Source organism: Meriones unguiculatus, chromosome 2, assembly GCF_030254825.1.
Source record: "Meriones unguiculatus strain TT.TT164.6M chromosome 2, Bangor_MerUng_6.1, whole genome shotgun sequence".
Lineage (NCBI taxonomy): Eukaryota > Metazoa > Chordata > Mammalia > Rodentia > Muridae > Meriones > Meriones unguiculatus.
In genome coordinates, this window is record NC_083350.1 from 129,474,587 (window position 1) to 129,493,297 (window position 18,711).

Genomic DNA, 18,711 nt, shown 5'->3' on the forward strand with positions numbered 1-18,711 from the left:
TGCCCACACTCAGTGAGGAAAATATATATTATCTACGAGGTGTTGCAATTTTAACTGCCACTTCAGGATGTCCATTACTTCCATGTGTCAACTGCTTCTTCACAACTAACAGGTTATGGACCTAGTTGGTCCATCAAAGAAGTGAAACAGTACGAGGTGGAGGGCAGACTATTCCTTCTCCCCGTCTGATCACAGTCTAGCCGGGTGACTCCGTTATGAAGCCCCTAAGCTTCAGTTTTGTTTTGTTTTTTTTCATAAACCAAGTTTCCATTAATCTACCTTGTTAGATCACTGTGAAATTGAGAACAGCACATAGCATCAAGATAAACTGAATACTTGATAAAACCATATTATAAAAGTCTCACTGCCCCACTTTTTAGAATATTTCTTTCTCTTTTAACAAATTTCTATTAGAAGATTTAACTTTGCATAATGAGAACTAAAGAAGAAAGGCATCAAGATCAAAATAAAACTGAACTTAAGTGGAATTGGTTAAATGTGTAGAAATGTAGAAAACATTTTCAGAAGCATTACTGATCAGAAGAGGTGATTTTCTTCTGAAAGTAATACCCACCCATCATGGGCCTCTTGAGAATACTTAATTTTCCACATAAAACTTCATCAACAATGATTAAGATTTCAGGCTAAACTGTAAAACTCTTATCAGGCCATAACTTGGGATATTTGCAGTGATCTACTTTCCTACTATATTCTTCACAAATCTTAAATATTGCTCATTGTGTCAAAAGTCAATCGGGTTTTGAAAGCAACTTAGAACTGAAACAGCACTCATCACATCAGTCCACAGGAACATTATGAAATGTTCCAACTGGAAACAAAAGCATGTATTTCCTAAGGTTTCCACCAGAGGGACCTCTTAACTTTCCAAAATCATAAGTGTGCTTTCACTACCAAATTATGACAAAAGCTCAAGAAAAGTACTAGGTAAGATAAAAATATATTTATATAAACAAGCTCATTAAAACTCCCTTTGAAGGATAAAGTAGAATAAAGATGAAAATAAAGCGTAATGAGTCAAATTAAAAAAAACCCAAGCATCATACTGAGAACTGCTTATCATGACTACTGAAAACACACTAGAAGCCTAGAAAATTTGTCTATCTACGCATCTAAGAGAGTGACTGCTTCATTTACCCCTATAATAAAAAAAAGTTAACATTTTTGCAGATGATACCATAATATAAGTACACAGAGATGAAATGTACAAGATCTCTTGATAAACCGAAAACTTGCTGTGTACACCTTATCATCATTGTTTGATACCAAGTACTTACACTGCTTATACTTCTACAGAGATAAAAATTAAAAAGCTAATTGGGGCTAGGCTAGGCTTCAACTGTCATTTTAGATTAGGAAGTAATCTGAACATTATCAAAAGCATTTTATACAGCTTATGCTCTTTGAAAAAGTAATTTCCTTTCTAGGATTATTTCCTTAGGAAATGACTAGGGGGAAAAAGCCAATGTATTTTAGTTACATAATAAAATATTAACCAGCAATTAAAAAATTTTGGCTGTTTAGTGGTAGAGACAAATGTACATAATTCTAAGGGAAATACACGAATATTTATAATGGAAGATATTTAGTCATACTAATTGAGAGATACACTTCAAAAGACAAAAGAAAGCTAGAACAAATACTACAGGTTACATTCTACAGTGAATTTAAAACTTTTTCCCTTTATTTTCCATAGGAATTAAATTATGGTGGTAATTTTATATTGAAAATAAAACACTATTTTAAGATATACTTAAAAGACTTATCTAGAATTTGAGACTTTATTTTTGGCAAAAAAGAAAAATCTTGGTTAGTGATTTTTGTTTGTTCCGGGGATATTTTTGGCAGCTGTCCAAACTATATCTGTGCTATGACAACCATCATATATTTCACAATCTGAAAATGAAACTTCAAAAAGACTAACACAATGTGCACATATATAAACCTAAATATTAATTTAAAGAATATAACTTTAAGAAACAGAATCTAGAGTCTTTTATAATATGCAGTAAAAAGTCTATAGGGTTAAGAACACAAGTGAAAACTCTATCCTCAATCTGTGACATGAAATAAGAATTGTGGATACAGCCTGGTGAGAGAATGTTTGACCAGCATATGCATGGCCTGGGATTTAATCTACTAGCCTCAATCTCCAGCTCTGCAAAAACTAAAATAAACAAATAAAAAGCAACAACAAAAAACATACCAAATCTGACCCACCACCATGAAAATTCAACTATTTTGAAGTATAAAGTAATTCCAGGAAAAGCATGATAAAGTGCAGTTAGCTCATCACCATCTTGACTGACTTCACACAGTAAGCTCTTGACTCCAATACACTCTTTGACAACATACTTTAGCAGCTTTGAATCTCAACTGTGCCAAGTCTAACTCGAGGCACCTCTCAACTTCTTTTGACCTCCTATCTCCGTTGACACACAGCTACAATCGAGTAGTTGGGAAAGAACCTTTGCATGCCAAACTCTACCTCTTCCTCAGCTCCACATTAGTCAAAATATCACTTCCAAATACTATCCCAGTTCTTTAGTCCTTCACGTACAGTAGTCAATTTTAAGTCTTGGTATTATTCTAAAATATAAATGCATCTTGTTCCTGAAGGGTATGATCAAATATAGTCCTTATGTGCTATCACCTTTGAGAGAGACTTAAATAGATTTAAAAAGCAAGAAGGAAAAAGGCAATCACAGTTTCCAAGTGCTGGCAGTAAAATCACTTCAAATATTTCATTAAGGAATCGTTTGATTACACTGGATTCTATAAGATATGCCCTTCCTCTGAAATATTTTACTGAATGGTCCCATAAGCCTTTTCTTTTTTTTTCTTTTTTTTTTTTTTAAAGATTTTATTTATTTATTTAATGCATATTAGTGCTCTAAGAGGGCAGTAGAGGGTACAGATGGTTGTGAGCCACCATGTGGTTGCTGGGAATTGAACTCAGGACCTCTGGAAGAGCAGACAGTGCTCTTAACCACCGAGCCATCTCTCCAGCCCCCCATAAGCCTTTTCAATCCAATTCCTTCTTTACTCCTCTGGCAATTATTCTACCCTGCACTGAGGTACATGATCACAGCCCATCTTAAGTCATTTCATAAATGATATAACTGTCTACATTAAAAAAGAAAACTCTAAGGATCTTACATCAAAAAAAGTCCCCTTAGAGTAAATGAACTCATCAAACTTGCGGGGTACAAAAATCTACATAGATGTCCATGAATACATATAAACAGACAATTAATAAATATATAAATAAATGATAAAATTAAAAGTTTGAAAATGTTCCTTTTCCTTTTTTGAGATTAGCATTTATTTTCTCTAAAAAGGTAAGTAATAAAGTTAAAAATGAATTCTTCTTTCATACCCGCCCAAGCACACATCAGATAGTGTTGCAGCATGAATGGAGAAGGATACATAAACCCTCATTCCTATTTGAAGAGCTACAGTCAATGTCTGAGGGAAGGAGAATCATTTTCTTCAGGAAAACCTATTTCTTCAGGAAGCCCCCTCCTGATAGGCTATCCATGGCCAAGTGATCAGCTCTAAACCCAAGTGCATGTTGACAACACTAATTGGGTTCAGTAAGTTGTATACACACACAGAGAGAGAGAAAGAGAGAGAGAGAGAGAGAGAGAGAGAGAGAGAGAGAGAGAGAGAGAGAAAGTTTTTAGAGAGTGTGGATGTGAGATTTAGAGGGCTATCTGTGGAGGGACAGGGAAAGACACAGGGGAGGGAGAGGCAGGTCTAATGAAAATACATTGCACTCATTTATGAAATTCAAAAAGGCAAAATGTGTATTCTTTTTCTTTAGATGAAATGTTTGTGTCCTTGTTCTGTCTGGTCTGTAGTATTTAAGTGATCTTTTTCCTTACTGATTTTTATCTGGGTGTTCTATCCACTTTTGAAAGTTCTGTAACAATATACTGTCAACAATAGTACGTTGCTATTTCTCCCTTAAGTTCTGTCATTAATTACTTCATATATGTGGGTCCTCTAACGTGTACATGTCAATATATCTTCCATGTGGATTGAGCTGCTTATCATGTTAGGATGTTCTGCCTTGTCTGAGTGACATTTTGGTGTCAATTCTGTTAAGATAGTCATCCATATTCCTTAACTAGTTAGCTATTTTCATTGAATATCTTTCTCTCTTCTATCCTTTTTGGCCTCTGCATATATGGAAGGTAGTTGGATGGCTTTTCTATTTTCCATCCATCAATCTCATCAGGAAATGAAAAAAAAAAAAACAAAACTTTGTTTACAACAGTATCAAAAAGAAAATTCTTAAGAAAAACTTAAAGATAAAAAATACATACACCAAAACTATGCTGAAAGAAAGTAAGACACAAATAAATAAAAAGCCATCTATTGTTCATGGACTGGAGGACATGGGATAAAATGTCTTACTTCCCAAGGCAATGCAGCTTCAATGCAATTCTAGTTTAATACCAATGTCATTTATTAAACATAGAAATAAAAACGATCATAATAGGCTGGAGAGATGGCTCAGCAGTCAAGAGAATTTGCTGCTCTTCCAAACCATCCAAGATCAGTTCCCAGCACCCACATCAGGCAGGTCGTAACACCTATAACTGCTGCCCCAGGGGACAAAATACCATTTTCTACCTCTATACACACATGCACACACACATATGCACACAATTTTTTTAATTAGTATCTACATTGGGTGTTAGGAGAAATAGCTTGGTACATAAAGTACTTCCTACGAACACAAGGATCTAAATTCAGAGGGAGGGAATGAAGGAGAAAGAAAAGGAAGAAGGGAAGGAGAGAAGGAGGGAGGGAAGGAGGGAGGGAGAAAGGGATAAAGAAAGGAAGGGAAGAAGGAAGGAAGGAAAGTAGGAAACCTAGCTAGGAAGCAAGCTTTCCAGTATTGTTTTTAAATTCCATTTTTCCCCTTTTACAAATCAGGATGACATTTTCTATCTTTAACCTTGTATTTTTCCAGTTCCAGGACAGCAAGTCCAGGACAGCCAAGGCTACACAGAAAAACACTGTCTCGAAACAAACACGGAAAGCCAATAAATAAATAATGGGAAAAAATAAATTAAAAAAAAGAAATCCATACACAAAGTCAACACAATTCAATAACACTCCAGTTTGAATATTCTATTACACAGTTAGAAGAGATGTTCAGAACAGAGGCTTTGGAGATTCACATCAGTTATACTTCTGGTACTGAGTACACTGTATGTACACCAAAAAACAAACAATCCAGGACAGAAGTACAGTTAGAAAAACAATTAGCCTTCTATGCAGATATAAATATACTTCAACCACCTTGATATCCATAATCTCAGAAAGAAGGAAAATCTACACATTCTCTCTTACCAGGAACCTAGCCAACAATATACACATACATGCAAACAAATGTATAAGTGGGTAGAGTTACATGAGGAGACAAAGGCTAAACATCAGGGCCGAAAGACTGCATACAGGCAATGGAAACAAGCAACAGAAGAAGATATGAAGACTGCTGCCCAGACAGCACAATTAAAGTCACAAAATGCTTAAAACTTTTGATAGTAGTAAGGATGATATAAACTTTAAAAATATGGCTATTAAATTTATTTCACTGCTTACTTTTAAATATGCAGCTGCATCTTGGACAGAAAGTGTTCTTTGACTAGAACTGCCACATTCATGATCTCCTGAAAAGATTAGCATATCAATTTCAAATAAGTACAGTATTAAAAGAAATAGAATTTAAAGTATTTTACAAATAATACAATTATATATTGTAGTCAATAGATTGATGAATATTACTTATATTTTCTAGAAATAATTCCAATATCTAATGTAAACAAACAACTACTCTTACATAAACCACTACTTTTAAATGAATTTTAGTCAATGTAAGATTATCTTCCTCTTATACTCTAAACTGAAAGCCAATGTAGGCACAATGACACTCTGAGGGCTTGTTCTTACAGGGAAACACCAGGATATTCTTTACTAACTTACACATAGATTCAAAGCTGATAATCCAAAGATTCAAGTAAATCTGAATTTACTATCACACTAAATCCTACGTCATGTCTACTTTAAGAGTATAGTCAAACTCCTCACTGGCAGGAGTACACATCCCTGACCTTTTTTTTTTTTTTTTAACACAGACCAACTGTGAAACAAGGCAGAAATTTTACCTTATGAATCTCAGTTCAGTTTTTATTTAAAAAAATGAAAGTTATAAAAAATAACTGAAGAAAATGCAAAGGTTTTTCCAAGGCTACATGTGGTTATTACAGATCTTTTTCCTCAAATTAAGTTTCAGTTTTAAGTTTTTGCTGCCTTATTACTTTCAAGTAGTTTAAAAATACCTTCAGCATAAAAATCTACTACCTGAAGTAAAATCCTGACAAATCTTTGTACAGTAAAAGTACATTCTTCCTTATCACTTTACTCAGTTAAGCCTAGCTGTCATAGAGGTCGTTAGCTGAGGTAAGTACCTTCTGCATAAACAAGTCTTCAGGCTTCTAATGCTCCCTCAGAGACTCAGAGTCCACGGGTCCACAACACAAGTCAGTAAAATACAGCCGAGGGCCAAATGTGGCCTGCCGCTGGTATTTATAAATGAATTTATGAAGGGAGCACAGTCAAGCTAATTGATTAATATACTATTTATGGTTACTTTCATGCTAAAATACCAAAATGAAATAGTAGTAACAGGGGCAGTCTTGTCCACAAAGCCTAAAATATTTACCATGGGGCACTTTACAAGAAAACAGTTGCCAATACCCACTCTGGGGGAGGAAATCCACGTCTTTAAAAGCAACTCTTGTGTGCTGATCTAATAAACCACAGACCATCCTCCTAACGTTGCTATCAAGAGCCATGTAGGCTTAAGTTAGCAACACTAAGATTTCTTAGCTATAGATGATATTCAACCTACTTCCAGGTGCGAGAGAACACCAAATAAACGTAGTATATGAATGCAGGCAAATCAGTCAGTACCAAGAAAGTGTTTAATGACGTACACACAATTATAAGCCTAAAAAAAAACTGAGCAAAACTACAGACTCCAAATAAAGATCAAGCTAGATAGGACTTGGGAAATGAACACCAGGCTCATAATGACTGCCATGTAAGCAGAGGAGTCATACTACACCTAGCCCTAGACTTCTGCCAAAGACTTCACTCCACACAGCAGTCTGCTCCTGCAAAGCCTGGAAGGCTCCATTTGCTTCCAGTAACCCTTACAAGAAACGATCCAGAGTCACTTCTTTTAGATTATGTTAACACTTTGTATACTGAATTGGATAACCAACCACATATGCTACTACTGTCATTTGCAAATATCAAATAGTAAGAATCCATTTAATAATTTCACTAAGATATTCAGGTTGCAGATGTGTTGATACCTGAGCACTCTAACAGACTCAAGAGCAGAGGATGAAAAGTGTTTAACTAAAAATACTGTCTTTAATTATGACAACTGCACAATCATCAAAAGAAAATCTATACCTCTGTATCTAACCCAAGATTTTAATTAATCACTGCTTATTGAATTCAACTGCTATGTAAGCCTTCAGCATTTACACAATAAACATAACTTAAATTGAACATATACTGCAAGCAGAAAAAAAATGGGCCTTGGTTACATCTGTATGAATTTCTTTAAGAAATCTCTAAAGAAAAATACTGTATCAGTACTTAGGCAAGATTACTCCTACTGACAAAACATGCAACACACACAAGCTAACTTTAGAAACGTTTTGTGAGACAATGATTGCTAAAATAATACCTGCAATCTGGGCCAATCGATCATGAAGTTTGTATAATGTGCTCATCATAAGATTTTTTTCACTTTCCTAAAATTAAAAAAAGTTATTATGAAATACCAACTCTAAAAAAAGATTTATAATTATTTTTATTTTTTAAAAGCAGGAAATAAAGATAAAATAGTTAAAGCTATATAATATGAACAACAAATCTATATGGAAACAATAGCTGCTATATTTTAAGAAAACTTACCATAAATTATTACTGTAATTTATTATCTTGAGAACTATTAAGCTTATACAGGGAGATGGAGAAGTAGTTCAGTGATTAAGAGTTTTTCATCCAGAGGGCCAGAGTTCAATTCTAGCACACCCATGTCAGGCAACTCACAACATTCTAACACCAGCTCCACAGGATTTAATGTCTGGTTTCTGCGGGCACCAGCACTTACATGTACACACCCACATACATATATACACATTATTAAAAATAATACATCTTAGAAAAAAGAAATTATGAAATGAATCTCATACATAATAAACCTCCTCTAGCCATCAAAGCAATCCTTCCAATTTCACACTGTAAAATGCACATATAATATGTACTCATACATACACACACACACACACATACATACATATACACACACACATATATATATATATACTGTTCTTGTCTTCCATCTAGGGTATGTTTATTGTTTGCATTATTAATTGAATGTGGGTACAGATATATAGGTTGCATATACATGTACGTCAGAGAACAATGAACACCATGTGTGTTCAAACTCAGGTTGCCCTGTGTGCTGACAGGCACTTTTAGCCACTGAGCCATCCTCCAGCCCCTCATGGTTTGTTTTAATCTGACTCAACCACATATAACTAAAGGAACATGATGTTACTTTGACATACATCCTGTCCTAGATTATCAAGATGACCCTGTATATAATCACCAACCATTAAAATGAAACATTCAATGAAGTTAAGGAATGAATAACTATCTTCTCAGAGCAAAGTGAGACAGAACAAGCAAGGTATTTCCTGTTCTTAAGAACACCACACCAACCACCATGCAGTGTCACACCGTAACTGCCAAGTAAAACGCTAACAGATGGGGAGTTAACCAAAGTCCATATGTATAATACAGAACATTAGAGCTACATAGGAAGAAAGGACTTGACCATCACTCCAGGCAGGGGGAACAGAACAAGCAGAGGTACAGAAGCATGAAAGCACTGCTTATACTTCTTACATAAGCAGTAGCAAGCTGAAGGAAAAGTAGCTTGGAACCCTAAAGAAGAAGAAAAAGTTTGGCTTTATCCTGAAAAGTTAAGAGAAAAGTAAGCTAGACTTGTGCATGTCTGCAATATTGCTCTGACCAGAAGGTAGAAGTGATCTGAAGTAAATAGGTATCATCTATATAATCTATCCAATAATCTAAAAAACAATGCTATCCAAATTTAAGAACTGCAAGTAAGATAAGCCTCTGTGCAAGCAATGAGGAAGAGGTAAGAGATTATCACTTTGAGATAAAATCATGACTATCACGGGAATGTCTCTATGACTTCCCTTTCTTCCAAGTGCCTAATAGAACAGGCTTTCTAGATGAATATACCAATGGAGCAAGTTCAGGCATGCTTAGAAGGTATAGAATGTGACACATGCATGTCTAGACACATGAAACTGCATCTATACTTTTGTCCCCATATATGTCTGGGAAACAAAGAAAACAAGTTTGCACACTATGGGGAACATAATTTTGTCAATGCAGCTATAAGCAGTGATGGTAGGAAGAAGCAAATTCACAAAAGGCTCCAAATTCCCACCCCATGTCCTTGGATTATGTCTCATGATGACAAACAAGGTAACCTTCCCTCCAGGTGACTGCCTGTTTCCAAGCTTTCTGCCATATCACCCTTTTATTGACCTCGTTCTTACGTTATTCTGAATCAAGGCACTTCCCATCTTCACACAAAATTAAAAACCAAAGTGCAGAGGGCACTATGGTTCATACCTGTAATCCCAACACAAGGAGACTGAGACAGGAAAATAGCAAATCTAAGGCCAGGTTGGGCTATTTAACAAGACTCTATTAGACAGACAGACAGACAGACAGACAGACAGACAGACAGATAGAGAAATGTGATTCAAGCTCCAAAATTTAAAAGCTGGGGCTGAACCCAAGAGTCTTAAACTGAATCTGTGATACTACAAATTATTTTTAAAAATAGTTTTGAAATTCCAAGGTTCCGTGAGCCCACTGTACTAAGCGTCAACTATAATGTTGTCGTATTTTTAAAACTCAGTTATCAAAATCATTACAAACAAACGTCTTCACTGCAGGTTATAATGAATATAATTATTCCAAAGTTCCACTCCTAACAATCTGAAATAATATTCTGTAGTCTGAGTGCACTTTATCATATGCCCTTGAGCAAAACAAGTAGTTTTCAATACAGATCTATGTAATGGTCAGTTCCCAAAATGAAAATTTAGCAGAGAATTATGTATTATAATATTCATATCACCTTTAAATATCTAAATCTTCAAAGTGCCTATTACAAGGCAAGCAAAAATATTTTAATGTAAATAAAATTTTGGTTAAAGTTATTTTATCATCCTTTGAAGAAGAAAAGCCTCGATGTTAGCCAGGTGAGGTAGCCTGTAATCCTAGCACTCAGAGCGGCAGAGGCAGACGGATTGCTCTGACTTTGAGGCCAGCCTGGTCTACAAAGTAAGTCCAGAATAGCCAAGACCACAGAGAGAAACCCTGTCTCAAACAAACAAATAAACAAACAAACAACAAACAAACAAAAAGCCTTGATGCAACAGAACAAGGATCCAAAAGGAGACAAAATGAGGACAAAAGAAAGGAAACAAACAAACAAACAAACAAAAAAAAGAAAACTGCTATGGCATAAGACAACATGGGACAAGGCAGACCAGATCCAGAGACGACAGGGTATTCCCATTTGGTGGACAGTTGTCTTTACCTGACAGTAACAAACAGTTCGGTTTTTAGGAGAAGCTCTATGTCAGACACAACTAAATTAGAGGTAAGAATGCCCAGAATGAGAAAATATAATGCTTCAAACTAGTTACTTTTCTTAGTTTATAGTCATTTTAATATTTTCATCATTTAAAGCATGGCATACATTATAAGTATTATGATCTTTTACTTACTTGTATTTTTCCAAATGTTTCATCAAAGGGTTTTTTTACTATCAAGGAAAAGAAAGAAAAAGACAACTATTAGCATCACTCAAGAACTTCAATCCTCCTAAACAAGCACCCTGAGAAGCCAGCATATGCTGTTACATATGCCAATGCACATATGCAAACCAATGTAAACAAACCGGAGGTAAACAGGCTGGGAAAGGAGTAAGACTAACTATGCTAGACATTGTCACTCTAAATTCATGGTTTTCTCCATCACAACTGAAAGCCAGAGTTTTGGTGTCTTGTGATGAATGATGATTCAAGCCTCCTCTGCACCGGTACTTCGCAATACCTCCTTAAATCAATGACCTGCTTACTATAAACTACTTTTCCTAGAGAGATAACAATTGCACATACCAGTACGTCACTGTAAAGACTAAATGAGATAACTGCTATAAAATGCCTGGCAGAGCAGTGGCTATCATTCACTGTGTTCTCACTACCATTTTTATTATTACCAACAATACCATGTTTCTACCTAAACCTATTGCTTTAAAACTAAGTGATTCTTTTAGGATCCAAACTTCTAATATCTACCTAAAAGAAAACAAAATCCTGACTCTTTACGAACATCTAGAAAAATGGCAAGAAAAAAATATACAGCTCAAAGTAGCCGACAATTAGAATTTCGGTATCCAACAATCAAGTATAATTATAAAAGGAATTTGTAATCTTTTCCATGAAATCTTTCTCTACCTAAAATCTCTCCAAAATATGATGCCAGACTATGGCTAAATATATAACATCTCACATTTACTCAGAATCTAGTCCATATCACCTATTTTACTCTATATAAAAATATTCAAAGTTCAGGCATTTGAAAACTTTTACACATTTCATACAAATTATATTCTATATAATCCAGGGCACAACTAAGTCCAACCGATCTCATAAAGTAGTTCACACTGACCAGATTTCCTTTCTGAGATGCTTTTCTATTTTTATTTGAGAAAACAGGAAGTTCCATAGGAACCAGGAACTGCCCAATTCTAAGAAAGTTCATGTACAAGACCATTTTGACAAGGTACAATTAAAAAGCAATGGAAAAAAAAAAAGTACATCCTGTTACTAGATTTTTTTCAAATGGTCTTTTGGATAACCTTTCTCTGTATGACAATAAAAGGTATTAATGCTGGCAAAGAAACACTTGTGAAAGACAGAAAAATCCAAAGTTCTCAAAATAGAATTAAAGAAAAGTAAAATCTTAAATATTAAGTTAAAAATTTTAAAGTACTTGAATTGCAAAATGACTTCTTAAGAGCATTAATTTTTATTAATGTGAAATTTGAACACTTTAAAATGAAGCTATATAAAGCTCAATATACTCTCAAAAATATCTTCTCGGTCTTAAAAACTAGTCAAGTAATACTAAAAATTGGTATTTTTTATGTTAAAAAAAGTCTTAAAAACATAAAAAACATGCAGTCCTGAGAAGCCAAGTTTTAAACCTTTGAAGCAAGGATCTGATATAGCATTTTTCTACTTGATACAAAATTAGTTTTTGTCACCACCAAAAGCAGACCCCTATGGTTAAGAGTACTGAATGCTCTTCCAGAGGACCAGGGTTCAATTGGCAGCACCCACATGATAGCTTATAAAATGCCTGGCAGAGCAGTGGCTGTCATTCACTGTGTTCTCACTACCATTTTTATTATTACCAACAATACCATGTTTCTACCTAAACCTATTGCTTTAAAACTAAGTGATTCTTTTAGGATCCAAACTTCTAATATCTACCTAAAAGAAAACAAAATCCTGACTCTTTACGAACATCTAGAAAACATCATACAGACACGAAAGCAGGCAAAAACATCAATACACATAAAGTGTGTGTAAATCACCTCTTCTATCAGGCTGCTCACAACAGAAACCAGGGGTAAGTCACACTATTAATTAGGACAGTCACAGTCAGTGCTGGAAAGGCTTACAGCTATCCAAGCTAAATCCACACATATGTATTTTACTGTGTTGTGAAGAAAGTAATAGTGTTAAATTCTGAAGGAAGCTGGAGGAGGTTATCAGAAGAACTAGGAAGGCAGAAGGACTAATGCAGAAAAACAATTCTGTTGGAAACTACTGATATATTTTCTATCCTAGATTTGTGCTTCAAAGCTAAAAAAAACTGAGAACTGACACATCTAAAAAACCAATGAGATTCTTTCTGCCCTTCAGTTAAAATTTTTCCCCTCAAATGCCAACAACTGACACATACTAAATTGAATTAAGAATGGTAAGAGTAAAATATAGCCTTATGCTTAAATTTTAGAAGGAAATGCTTTCCAGGCACAGCAATTCTCAAACGGTAAGTCCACAAACTCCTGAAAGAAGCATGGTCACACATCTTTCTTCCCTCAAATCATTTCAGTATTTTTAAAACACCAACACAACTCATTGAAACTGTCTGGTCTTGAAAGAGGAAAAGCATTATCATACATTTAAAACCCACAAATATTCTTATCAGTAGTGACCTATCTATTTGGAGGAATTTGGCAACTGTAAACAAGACTCTATTTCAAGCACATCTGACAGCAGAACTCCATTCATTACTTTACTGGCTGGTCTCTTCTGAGTGAATTAGAGTTCTCCCTCCTCACCCAAGGGCCATGACAATGGCAAGCACTCCTAGAGTCCTGCTTATGGCCTGGAGGCAGAGGCAGCCAAGGAACCAGACTGTTACCGTCTTCTACTCTATGCTTCTAAACAGCTTCACATTGTTCTCAAATTCTCCCAATTTGGCCATTCCCCCTTTTATTTCTTTAGCAGGTTGTTTCAAACTTCAGCTATACCACTCTTCTTGTACATATCCTTAAACCTTTGACCTATCTTTCCTTTAAGCTACACTAATAAGTAAAAATCAAATTCCTACAATGTTTAATTTGATCTTCAAAATCTCCCAATGGTTTCGCACATTTTGCCTCGAACTAAATTTTAGCTTATAAATTTATAGAGACAGTCACATTTTTATTTTCCTTCTCCAAACTTGTTATCAATTTCAAAAACATAATAGTTTTATCAACCCTTTCAATAAATGTAAACTATTTTCCTGTTTTTAAGATGAACATTTACAAAGCACTATGACTTCCTAAACAGGAATATTATGAACATGTCTATGAGTTGGTATACTGTAGAGTATGTGCTATTCTTAACCAAAATAAACTGATGATCTTTCAAAAGGACTTCCATGTGGGTCACTGAGTGCCAGTAAAGAGATCAGTACTTTGAGTACTTCATGCTAAACAATGTAACTCTGGGCACTGAACAAATCAATATATTTGTCCTAGTTTAGTTTCTATCACTGTCACAGAACACTGACCAAAAGCAACATGAAGGAGAGGATTTATTTGGCTTTCAGGTTACAATCCATCATTCAGAAGGCCATTGGACATTCAACACAAGAATACAGAGGCAGCCTGAAGCAGAGATCAGAGGGAATGCTGCTTAATGACTTACTACTTACTGACTTTCTTATACATAGTCCAGGAAACCTACCCAGGGATGGCACCGCTCCAGTGAGCAATCAAGAAACTGACCCAACAGACATGCCCACAGGACAATCTGATAAAGGCAATCTCTTTACTGAGAGTCCTTCTTTCCAGGTTTGTGTCAAGCAGACAGCTAGAACAATCTCTGACCCCTGCCACTGTGGTACTTATGTTCTACAGAGGTTCAAAGAGACAAGGAACAAGTAAATGTTAAAAATGCATATATGCCAGGGAAGCCTAGTATTCTGGACTGAAGCAACAGGGCTCGATTGTGATGGAAAGATAATCAGAGAAAGCCTTCCCTAAGATTGCATTTCAATAGACTCCTGCAGGAATATGCAATTTAAAATTTAAAGGATAGACACAAAAAGACTAGCCAAGCACACAAAGGCTAGAAGGTAGTAACAGGTCTGGCATATTACCCCTGGAATGGAAGAAAACCAGGAAACCTAGAATATTCTATAACGGAACAGATGTCGAGCTAAGAAACTTAAATTGCAAAATAATTTAAGGGAGTCAGCAGGTAGGATCTTAAACATTTTTGTATTTTACTCTAAGGCAGAAACTTCAGAGAACTAGAAGCATTAGTTACCCAGTTTACATTTTAAAATATAGGCACATGTAACAAAGGGCAAGACTATCTGGCTTAATATTAAAAGACTCAAGCATTTAGTGAAAAATATCTACTTACAAGACCAGGAAAATGGGCAACTGTGTATTAAGTGCTTTTCTCTCGATCAACACAACGAGCTTTACAGTGTGCACTGAAATTTTTCTATCCTATGTATTTGGATTTGAAGTAAGTTATAGTACACAAAAAGATTCTTTCCCAGGAAAATTCTAGATATTTGCTTCTCCTGGAAATTTTCAATCTCTATGTTCTCTTCTTTCATTCTGCCTTGAGTGTCCAGTCTAAAGCCACAACCATGAAGGGTATGGCAGTAACTCACTATGACTTTCCTCATCTCAGACTCCTACATAGTCTCAGCACCTTTACAACCAGATATTAGGATTTAACTAGGTGGTGTTTCTCTCTTTCCCCAACAAGACCACAAAAAAATCTCTTCCTACCTCAACACCCTGGAGAAGTATGGTGCTAAAGACTGAAGAACAGAAAAGGTTGAAAGCCCACGTCGCCTGGAGTAAAAGCCTCCCTAACACCAGAAAGGTCCGAAGAATGCCCCTGAGCTTTGCTCAGCCCCCTCCTGAGTAACAGGAATCACTGCAGAGCTCCTGTATCAAGAGTAAGCTCGCTGACAGGTACTTTAAGATGCCTCAGTTAATAAAACACCACTGTTTTAGAGAATATTTTACTGCAATCTTGTTTAGAGACATCAACCCATAAAAGGAGGTTAGGTTACTTCTTTGAGATAAACATGCTTTCGTAAATGAAATTCAACACAAAATTAAAATCTATTTACATCTGACTCCAAAGGCTATATACACTTCTCATTATAAAAACTACCAAAACTAAAGTATTTTCCTACTTTGTTTAAAAAACAAAGAGCATTTTTCTCTAGCACTTTCAGATTTTGAGTTATTAAGCATTAATCTCCTTATGATACAACATATCGAAACCAACAGAAAGATAGAGACTGCTGCTGGAGACACACTGTAGGCTCTTTGGAGAGAATATCTCAAAACAAGTTCTCAGCATTAGGTTCTCAACTACATGTAGACAAATGTGTCAGCAGTGTGTGTGTGTTCCAGGACTACCAGGAGAAGAATTCATCACAGCCCTTCTCTCTGCACAAAAGCAACACATTCACAGGACTGCTTTGTAACTTACTATGTGACATTCATTTCAAACAGTTGTAATTTCTGAACTTAGTATTGTGATACATCACTTAGCTTCATCTTGCAACATAAAATATTACCAAGCAAAAGTATCTGCTCTTTGCCAGTTGTCAGGCTTAGTGATAGGAGGCAAGAATAAAGATATAAAGAATAAAGACTCCTCAGTTCACCCTGAAGAGCAGTGGTCAATCTACAGACACAGGCTTTCAAGGGCAGCCTCTTACAGTTCTAAAGCTATGGCTTAGCTGGGTGTGGTGGTGCATGCCTTTAATCCCAGCACACAGGAGGCAGACACAGGTAAAGCTCTGATTTTGAGGCTAGCCAGGGCTACACAGAAAAACCCTGTCTTGAAAAACAACAACAAAAAACACTCTATAACCTTAAACTAAATCTTAGGGAAAATTCCAGTCATCTAAGCAGTAAAATTCAACTACCTAAATTACTAATTGTCTCTCTAACTTGTACCTTTTTTATAACAGACATTCAAATTTGCAAATCTCATCTCTAACATTAGTGGGATTAAGCAGCCTGATTATATGTAAAGGGTGGGAGAGAGAAGAGGGAATGTTTCCAACAGCTGAAGAACACTGCACCTGTGTGGCAAGCACTTCTGAATGTCACCATCAGCCAGGCTGATCTAAAAATGGACAGTGAACAAGGAAGGACATTCTTTTACAATAGCAATTGCCCATTTGTTTCCTGAAAATTATTCCTGGCCGTATTAAATATATGCTCATTCAATAACATAGCCACTTAATGTATACTTAGAAAAGTCATTTACAGTCTGCTCCTCTAAGACTTGCTTTCAGGGGAACGCTTCTAACACCTTTATTCTAGTCATGAATGATCCTTTAGCCAAAATCCATTTACCAACCTGGAATATAAAGGTACAAATCTAAAATAGTTGATTTATGAAAGAAAGGGAAGAGGGTAAAAGTTAGAAAACTTTTTTAGCTCACATACATTATAACTTCCACTTTTTCACTTGTCACTGTTTAAAAAGGCAATAACCCCATGTGACTTCCAAATAAAATATTCTTTGAAAAATAAGAGTTTATAATGATTTCATAAAAATAAACAGGGCTTTAAATGTGGGTGGGTATCAAATACTTACACAGAAAACAGAAAAAAAAATGTATTCAAGGATTTAAAAGGTCAAAACTCAGAATCAAATCAGCCAATAACTTTCTTTAAATTTGGTTAGCTTTTGTTCTTTATATATGACAATTCTCCCAGCACTCAGGAGGCAGAGGCAGGCTAACAAGTCCAGAGGCTGCTCAGGCTACACAGGGAGACTGTGCCTGGAGAATTGTTTCTCTTTTTTAAAGAAACAGCAGATAAAAATTGGTATCAACTTGTAATTGAAACTACTTATCTTTACTAAGTTTTGACTTCACATTATGACTGTACTTTAGGTCTGGGATCTCTGTTACAAAAACCAAATGAAAACAAAACAAAACCAGAATGACACTGAAGGAAGTAAGTTATATAAGGATTCATAACAAAACAAATACAGAATATATGAACAGCAGAACTAGGTAATGGGCATATAAGTATTGACGATGCAGTTCTTTCATCTTTGAAATTTTTCATATATTTGAGGAGAAATATAAATATAAATAAATATTTTACTTTACAATACATTTTATAACAAAAAATATTGGTCATATCAAATACTATCAAAAATCTACTTTCAGTCTGACCTGTTAGAACTGTTTCACTCTGTTAAACAATTAAAACATTAACTCTTTTTACAGCCCTAACAGAAGTGATAACCCAAGGCAAACTGGAGGGACTGACAGTCACCTGTAAGTTGGGGCCTCAGGGCACAGACCTAACTTTGAGCTTCTCAGAAAGCTGAGGCAGGATGATTAAATTCAATGCCTGGCTAGTTAAACTCAAAGTCAGCCCTGGTAGCTTAGTAAGACCTTCAGTTATACAGCCAGACCCGATGGATGGATGGATGGATGGATGGATGGATGGATGGATGGATGGATGAATATTTTCTAAGGAAAACAGAAATCGTGGGATTTCTTCCCAGTAGAAACAACTTGCATGAAATGTTAAAAGCCCTTTAGAAAGAAGAATGACGACTCAGGTAAGAAACCTGGATCTAAGTAAAGAAATGAAGCACAACAGAAAATGAGTGACAATAAAACTCATTTTTCTTACTGTTAAGTAAATCTATTAAGAAACTTAACCAATAATTAATAACTTTCAAAAACAGAAAACACCAGCCCCAGGAGAATTTACTCGTGATTTTTTCTAAAACTATGAAGAAGCATTTACCAATTGTCTACACTATCCTTCAGAAGGTTGAATGGATACTTAATTTATCCTATGAGACCAGCACTACCCTCAATAGCAAAGTCAGATGAAGACATTATAAGAAAATCATATATCAACATCTGTCATGAACACAAGTGTAAAATCTTCTA

The 18,711-nt window shown here is 35.5% G+C and overlaps 1 protein-coding gene across 1 annotated transcript in view; it reads right to left on the minus strand.

Annotated features, from left to right (window-relative positions):
• Lemd3 (LEM domain containing 3) overlaps positions 1 to 18,711 on the minus strand; it is a 48,184-nt gene that overhangs the window by 12,859 nt on the left and 16,614 nt on the right. The window contains exons 2-4 of the mRNA XM_021652204.2: positions 10,959 to 10,996; positions 7,799 to 7,865; positions 5,638 to 5,705 (exon numbers count right to left, since the gene is read on the minus strand). Coding sequence (XP_021507879.2) covers positions 5,638 to 5,705; positions 7,799 to 7,865; positions 10,959 to 10,996 — 173 coding nt within the window. The remainder of the gene's footprint in view (positions 1 to 5,637; positions 5,706 to 7,798; positions 7,866 to 10,958; positions 10,997 to 18,711) is intronic.